Source organism: Notothenia coriiceps, unplaced genomic scaffold (genome assembly GCF_000735185.1).
Source record: "Notothenia coriiceps isolate Sejong01 unplaced genomic scaffold, NC01 NC01_scaffold00000339, whole genome shotgun sequence".
Taxonomy (NCBI): domain Eukaryota; kingdom Metazoa; phylum Chordata; class Actinopteri; order Perciformes; family Nototheniidae; genus Notothenia; species Notothenia coriiceps.
Window position 1 is genome coordinate 3,352,855 of NW_011333040.1, and position 8,799 is coordinate 3,361,653.

Sequence of the window (8,799 nt, forward strand, 5' to 3'; positions counted from 1 at the left end):
CATTCTATACGGTGTACATTTGGAGGCCAAACTGTATTTTTCTGGCCAATGCATTAAGTTCATGTGTAGTTCAAGTGCTTCCTCTACAGCTTTCAATAGAACTCAGTCTTTCAGACAGAACCTGAACTTTAAGCATCTAAGGTTTTAAAACTCACACTCGCTGAACCTTTGAAATAAAAAAACATAAAAGATAAGATTATACATGTACTTAATTGTCTACAAGGGATTTTTTTTTCAGGTAAACACACAGCTACATTCAACCAATAACATAGCTCTTGCACTGTAATAAACTAAATATGTTGTTAATTTGCTAGAAAACCATTTATTGACAAAATATCTATTTCCTGCCTTTCTGCTGTGTAATTGAAGGAATGTCTTAGCTTTAATATGAATTACTATGCTGTAAAGTTTTCATTGAAAACTGTGGCTATAATACAGACATCTATATGTTATAAATGAATGTGTTTAGAAGAAGCGAAGTGTTGCCATTAAAGGATTAAGTGAATTATGAGACCCTGATTTTTATAACAAGTAATACTTGCTTAAATAACAGTGCTCAACCATCATTATGGCATTGTTGGTCAATCCATCACTTTAGTGCTGACTGAAATATCTGAAGGATATGACTGAATATATATTGAATGGATTGTAGACAAATAGTTGTACACACATTTGTGTCGCCCTCAGGAAGATCCCCTGAGACATATTATTTGGTGATCCCCTGACTTTCCCTCCAGTGCCATCATCACACAAAACCTTTTATTATCCACTTTGGTTAAGAATAAACAAACTAAGCCAGATACATTCCTATCAGGCTGACATTGTTTGTTCACACTTATACTGGGTATTTTTGTAAACAGGGTTTTCTAATCGTTTTCATAAAATCCTCACAAGGGTAATTTAAAAAAGAAACTCTGTCAAGATGAAAATCAATTGAAGTGATATCAATGCAAGTGGGCAGTTTGGGCCACACACCTTCAAAAATATTTATCGAGCCATTTCATTGGCCAATTGTATTTAGCCATTTGATTTGCCCATTTTATCAAGCTATTTATTAGACTCTGCATATAAGCAAACAAAGTATAGGGAGCAGAGGGCAGCGCCTTGGGAGCACTATAGGGGTATGGTGCCCTTTGCAGTGCCAATGAAGCAACATTCATGCTCATAAAATGCACAATACCAACCACATACCAACTTTTCTGATCATCTATATGCCTAAGTACAGCCTGAAAGAGGTGCTAGCATGGCTGAATTATTTGAAAAATGAGGTAAACCTGCGATAGGTATGAAGAAAAATACGATAAAAAGTGGCAAAAAACATATTTTTGCCAATCATATGTTAGCCCATGTATATAGCTCTGTACTCGACTGGATTTACCCAAGGAAAAACATCCATGCAAATAAGCCAAGCTGAAATTGCTCTAGTGCGGTGGGTTGTGATGTGTCAGAGTAATAATCGTGTTGGAAGTATCCAAGAATCCATGAATACAAAAAAAGCACTTTCTTTGATTGCATGTGTGGTGGAAGTACAAAGATACCCACTGTTTGAAATGTCAATATCTAAGACCTTGTCAATTTGGTGTAATTCGTCTCATTAACTACAGTCACAGGCATTATATTCCCGCCAAGGGGTGCACACTCTACTTGGACTATTAAGTCTCTTATTACACACATTTCCATTCAATATAATGGCAGTGGAGTGGCGGAGAGATGCCCTGAAACACCCCTTCACAACGTTTTTGGTTGATTTGACCTGTGTTTAATTTTGCATTTCAAGGGAACTTTGTTTTTCCTTTCAATATGAATTCCACATACAAGAATATTGTTCCTTAAATGATCTGCTAGAACAAAAACAAATGAAATGGAGACCATTATTTTTCTTTTTGATGAGATAAAGAGAGCTTAACATACTCATTATATTATTTAGGTTGTGTGGTTACCTTGTTCTTTAATATAAAAAAAGGCTATAAAGGATACTAAAGTCATTCATCAAAATGCAGATCAAATCATAAATCAAAGCAATTGACTGTATTAATCATTTTGCTCCTGTTTCCTATTTAGAAACACCACTTGACTCGTCTCCTTATTTTAAGGACTTTAAAGTGACCTCATTCCATCACATTTACAAAGATTAAAAGAAACACTTTGAGAAATGATTGCATAATTAGCTGCAGGATGTTCAGTTCTGGTAAAAATGAGGAATCTTTTTTTTCCCGTCCTCTTTCTTGCCCTGTAAATAAATGCTTTGCTCGCAAAACGTCTATTGAAAAATGCTGATGAGGTGACTTGAATGAGGGTCTATGGTGTGTGTTTGTGTATGTGTCACCAGTAACCTTGAAGGTGTACAAAATGTATAGAAATTTTGTTTATGGTCAGTCACACAAGGTACGCTGAAGATGACTGGTTTACAGAGAGGTTTGTGCTAGACAAACATAATGTGAACAGTCCTCCAGTCTCCAATTACACTTGGTTAGAATACAATTACAGAAACATACTTCCCAAAACGATTTTCTTCAGAAGATGAAATGTTGTTTTTTATTAAACTATCTCAACAACAATTGAATAACTTGCATGGACATTTGGTAAACACATTCATGGTCCCCAGAAGTGAATTGCAATCATTATTGTATCCCCTTACATCCATCTGCATCATCTAGGCAAATTATAATGTTACCAATGCTCTATGACCACATAAAAAGTGTGTTTATTTGTTATCCCAAATGTATCAGAGTCAGATTGGGCTTTTAAGGGAGGGGGGCTTAAATGGAGGATTTCAGACAGAAGGTGAATAATCTTCAGACAGTATAGGGGAAAAAACATGTGTTTTTTTATATTAAAGCATATCAACATATTCTAATAGAAACCCATGTGTACGAACCAGGAAATGAGGATAATATGTCCCCTTTAAGAACAGCCTCACAGACCCGCTAGCACACTCTATCATGTGTGTATTGGTTTGTTGTCAAGGCCAGGTACAACCTCCAATCCTAGCTTATTAAAAATAATGAATTTGTTAAATCTTTCTGATATAACTTGATAGAAAAAGAATACATACATGGATGAAAAATCCTGTGGATCTGCCGATGGATCACATCTAAACAGGCATACACGAAGAGGCATATTCCTTATATAAGACAGCGGTTTCATATCAACAGTATGCTCTGAAGCTGCCTTCATACTGCTGCTTTGTTAGAGAATTATTCATCTCTCATTCTATTCCTGGGAGGATGTTGTTGACAGCGTCTCATCTCACTGTCTGAGTACAACTGGTTTCCATTAGGGCAGGGATTGCAATATGATGTCTTTGTGGAACATTCAACAGTTGCACTAAATTGTAAAAGCTCCGAAAGCAGAAGTGATACTGAGGCAAGAAAGGAAACATTTAATGTTTATGAATGTGGTGTCACACAGGTCCTGTCAGAAAATAACAGGGAAGTGAGGTCTTGGTTTGAGGTCTTTGAAATAATCCTCTCCTCTTTTCTTTCAACAGACAACTGAACTTTGAAACTGTTCCACATCTGCACATTTGTGTAAAAGCGATACATTGCAATTGCAAAGACAGTCTAACATTCCACATGACAACTAGGTTTTACATTTGTGATGCCCACTGTAGTTTATATTGTTATAAAAATGTACAGAATAACATTTTTGTGTCTCAGTGCAAAAGATATATTTCAAAAGAATTCCAGAAACGCTGTGCCCTTGATAAATGACCCCCCACTTCTCCCCTGGTCTGTGCCCCCAACAGTACAATAACTGGCCTGTTTACAAGACCACCAATAAATAACCAACAGAAGCAGTTTTACAGTCACCGTCAGATAGCAGCAGTGTTTCAGCTTTGACTTATTCACAAACAACAGTGTGTCACTGTACACCCACAATTCATCAGAACAACTCTAACTATAGATAATAATAATTACAGTTGTATTGATAGTAATAACCATAACAATTACAACCAAAAAAAGAAATCCAATGTGTCACATCTGCATTACAATATTTACATTGCTTTTTCAAGTTCTGTGGCTTAATTTCCGTCTGTGAATTTCCCAAGTAAAAGAAGGCAATGAAGTGTCTCTAAGGTAAAAGGCTGGGAGTGGGGAGTTTATCAGCTGGTGCAGATGCTGTTGATGGAGATGATGGCGGGGTCCACCAGACCCAGCTCCTCGTGCTCATTAACGCACAGCTGATAGCCGCAGCCTCGCCTACGCTTCAGCGGGGTCACCTTGGCGTCAGGCTTGGCGCGAGGCGGAAGGAGGAAGCCCACGCTCCCTGCGATCAGCATGTGCCAGATGCTGTGGATGTAGAAGTAGTTCTCCTCTGTCTCCACAAAGGCGTAGAGGGCCACGGCGGAGGTGGCGATCATGGTGCCCGGTAACAGGAAGAACACCCAGCGTTTCCAGGTGGGCGGGTAGCAACGCCGCCGACGGATGGTGCGCACCGTCTGACAGGTCAACACACATAAAACAATGTTTTAGGACCTGTTATTCATCAAATCTGAAGTTGCAAATGGTAATCTATTTGAGCTATGAAATTACACTGACAAAGAGCATAATAATAGAGAAGTAGAAGTGGAGTTGGTTGAATTTAGGTTTTCTTTTCTTTAATTGACTTTAGTTCCAATGTCAGTAACATCATGAAACTCTGTTGAACAACATTGGGGATTTTCGTTCTTTTTTCTTTCCATTTGTTCATTTCAAAGCACACCTGTCATCCCATTTTAGCAAGAAGAGTCATTTCCAGGAAATAACTGCACAATGCCAAAAAACTTCAAATACTGAGATCTATTTGTTTACCCATGAAAATATTTTCCCAATATATTTTCCCAATTCTTTAACTACCTGTAACAACCGCATAGAACCAGAAAGAAAATGTATTTTTGTATTTATGATCAGAGAGCCAGTTCATTACTGATTGAAAATGGGGTTATTCTCCTCTGGGCTTTACGTTACACAGGTAAATGAGATATAACAAACGTGTCCACCACGAAACAGTGTCGCGTTTAAAGTAATGTATAAAACTGGACATTTAAAGTGCCAGTCAACATTATGTTGTTGAGATTTGGTCAATGTGCACAAAAAGCAAAAATTGAGATTAAGACATTGTAAAAAAATCTCCTTTCAAAGACAATTTGTAAGAAACAACATCTGCTATACATTTGTTTTCATAAAATGATTTGGAAACTAAGGCACCCATAAAGTTTATTGCTCACTGGTCACCATGTTTAGTCTTCCTCCTTCCTTGATTTAATGAACACATTTCATGTCAAAACAGGTTATTGAAGTGGGAGATCACACATGCACAGACATTAAAAAATGGAGACCAATGGGATGTGAGTGATGGAGCACCAGGCAGTTTACTTTGAATGGAGGAACAGAGGGTCGGATTTTTCATAAATCTCTGCTTTATTGCCTGAAATAAGCATTCATGACTACTGCTGCAGCCTAGTACATCACAAGGATCATAATCAGCTGATAGAGGCTTTAAATTGGTCATCAGCAATTGGGACGTCACAGCTTTTGCTATATTTTTTATTTATAAATATATTTATAAATAGACGTAGATATACATGTATATGTAGACGTAGAAATAGATGGCTTCATTATTGATTTCAGACTCTATTTTCATCGGTTCATAAACACTGATTGCTTGCATTAGATTGTTTTAGTAGTAAGAATCCGGACATTGCCAAGTAAGTTGTTCATGAAAGATTATGACATGACATGTATGTATGTAATTATGACATGTATTCTGGCAGTAAAATGGCTCTAATTGACTATATAATGACTTGATTATTATGTATGCATTTTATTTCATTGCTAATAATCTATGTTAAGCAAATTCAAGGAACTCGGCCCCTTAGAAACTGCATCATTTTCTGGTTAAAACTAAAAAATTAGACCAAGATGGTCTTGTCATGTATAAAAGTCAGGGACCTCGTTTAGTTTGAGTTAGGGATTTTTGGCATTGACAGATTTGAACTTCTCCCCTCCTTCTTACTGCTCAGGAAGCGTCTGCAGAGCTGAGCAGCAGACGCTTGGTGCCCTTCACTTGACTGATCTAATTCGGTTGTGTCTGGGAACATTCGGAATGCCAGGCTTTGCAAAAACATGACAAGTTGAAATGAAAGGGCTCTTGTAGAAAATGTGCAGCACTCAAACTGAGGGATTGAGGAGGCGGTGCTGAAATGCAGACTATTGAACTGTTGATAAATTATGAAGTGGTGGGTAATCAAAGCTGGAGCAAGTGTTACTTTAAAAATGAAAACAGTAGCATAACTTGCATTTAATGTTTTAAGTTGCTGTGCTTATTTAAATACTGTGGTTAGGAGGCATCGTCGTATTAAGATAAATACTCTGTGTTTGAGACTTTATTTTACTGCTTTTTTTTCATAAAAGTATTGTTTTTGCATTTAGTCCTTCATTTGATAAGGAAAGTAACAGTAAACCAGAACATGATGTTTTACATTTATCTAATAACATATATCAACAAGCTCTCTACAAATATGCTAGAGCTTATAAGGAAAAAGAGCAAAATAGTTGAAGCCAATGGCTTTATGTAAACTCCAAATGCACTCACATTTGAATGATAAACTAGTGCCCTGCATGACTCCTGAAGCACTGCTGTTAATCTAAATCTAAATCATCTCTATGGTCAAATAGATTGTGTCCTTAAACTGGATGATTTACACGTAGGAATTGTAATATTACTTTATCTCCCAGAGTTTGTGTAGGATCCTGCAGCTCATAGAAAGATCATTCACAGTACTACAACTCCCACACTTTATTCAGAGCAAAGCTTTCTCCAAGGAAGCCACAAACCTTGTTTTCAAACTCATGTTAGAGGGTTTGGTGTTAAAGGCTTTTTTCCAAGAACCTTGCCTGAAAGACTATTATTTGTTATCTTTTCAGTTCAGGGAGCACATTATGTCTCGGAGAAGAGTCAGTGGAAGTACAAGCTGACTTATAATGAAACTACAACCCATGACTAATACCCACAGGCTGCAAAACTTTTAAAGCTCCTTCCATACTAATGTAAAATAGCTTCACTGGTCAGGAACACACAGTTTTTAGCCATGCACATGTTCCAGCACTAATCTTAAATGATGTATCAAATCCTTTTACACGTACTAGCATGAGGAACAATAGATGAACAGCGCTGACACATTTCATCTGCATGTTTCAACAAGCTTGTCTACGAATGTCAAACACAATTCATGTATTCAAATTAATCATCTTTCATCTCTTGTAGACCACACGCTGTAAGTAGTAACATTTTCTAAGAGGAAAGTCTGTCTTCATCTCGAGAAGATTAAGAAGCCTATATTTATAATTTTGTCATACAAGATCAAACTGTGTGTTACAAATAGTAACACCTTTAGTAAATGCCTTTATTATTGGTATATTCCAATGAACTGGTTAAACTTGGAATGGTTCATTTTTGCAATTATACCGTTTTTAAATGCAGATTAACTCAATATGGAATATATCAGCTTTAAGCTCTGGTCTTCTTGTCTAGTCTTCTACTATGCAGTAAATACAAGAGGAATCCTTACCCATGCCACCGCCATGATGCCCAGGGCAAACAGGCTGGGTCCCAGCAGGTTCCACAGACCGTGACGGTCTAGCTGCAGAGCCATAGACAGAGACATCGCCCCCAGCAGATACAGCACCTTGACAAAAAACACATGGATCAATAACAGCTCTCCATAAACCCCACTGACACTGTTACTGCCTCAGTAAATAACAGGATAGTTGTGTTCAGGACACAACACATCAGTGGTTTTGGCGAGAGTAAAACTGTCACAAATGTGATTTCCTCCTGACATTGTATAATAATGGCGACAAAACCTTCAAAGTCTTTTAGAAATGATTGACGGTTACTAAAACACCTGGACACGATTTTCAGTTACTAAATGTGGAACTACATCTCCCTTCTTTCTTTCTGCACCTGTGTCCTGTTTTTCGGATGCGAGTTCCACTTTTTTAACACAGCTGCTACATTCATGGAGGTCCATTGTAGCTGTAACTGTGTTGCTACAGAAAAGCTGGAATGTAGCACAAACGGGCAGGGAAAATGCCTTGTGTGTTTAAGTCAATTAGTAAGAAATGGAAAACTACAGTAAAGGAGAATTCAAATAGCTTGACATATTCAATTGTTTCTCTATTATCAACTAATAAATAAATAATAAATTACATACATTTATTTAGCGCCTTTCATATACCCAAGGACGCTTTACAGAAGGAAACACAAAACACACTCTAGGTACATTGGGACTGTAGAGAAGATAAGATAAGACAATATAACAAGTACTTTATTGATCCCAATTTGGGAAATGCATAAAAAGACATTAGAGAAATTAAAAGACTTGAAATAAATAATCCAAAATGTAAATGTCTCAAATAGAAGAAAACAGACAAGGAGACATAAAGCAGATGAGGCGTAGTGTGGCGTTGTCTGTGAGTGCAGGGGGATGAGTAACTAAGGTTGGAAGGTTATTTTAGACGGATGAGTTTTCAGGGTATATTTGAAGATGTCTAGAGAAGGGGCGTTATGGATTTCAGCAGGGAGGGAGTCCTAGAAGGTTTGGGCAGCAACACTGATGCACGATCCCTAAAAAGTGCGGAGACAGGAAAGGGCAATTGAAATTATGCCAGAGTCTGAGGATCGCACAGTACATAATCCCTCCCTGAAATAACCAACACCAATAATTTGATCCTATTAATTAAAGTTAAAACATTTAGGTGCTGTTTGTGTTGTCAGAGTTTGATAAAGCGTATTCTTATGACTCAATCTCACAGT

General features: G+C 37.3%; 1 protein-coding gene across 2 annotated transcripts in view; it reads right to left on the bottom strand.

Annotated features, from left to right (window-relative positions):
- Positions 1-2,398: 2,398 nt before the first annotated feature.
- Positions 2,399-8,799, bottom strand: part of tmem8b (transmembrane protein 8B) — a 66,102-nt gene continuing 59,701 nt past the window's right edge. The window contains exons 12-13 of one of the 2 annotated variants that reach the window (XM_010767850.1): positions 7,553-7,669; positions 2,399-4,441 (exon numbers count right to left, since the gene is read on the bottom strand). In XM_010767850.1, coding sequence (XP_010766152.1) covers positions 4,106-4,441; positions 7,553-7,669 — 453 coding nt within the window. In that variant the 3' untranslated portion in view covers positions 2,399-4,105. Of the gene's footprint in view, positions 4,442-7,552; positions 7,670-8,522; positions 8,611-8,799 lie in introns of those variants that run through there. The other variant, XM_010767856.1, reaches the window with a different exon arrangement.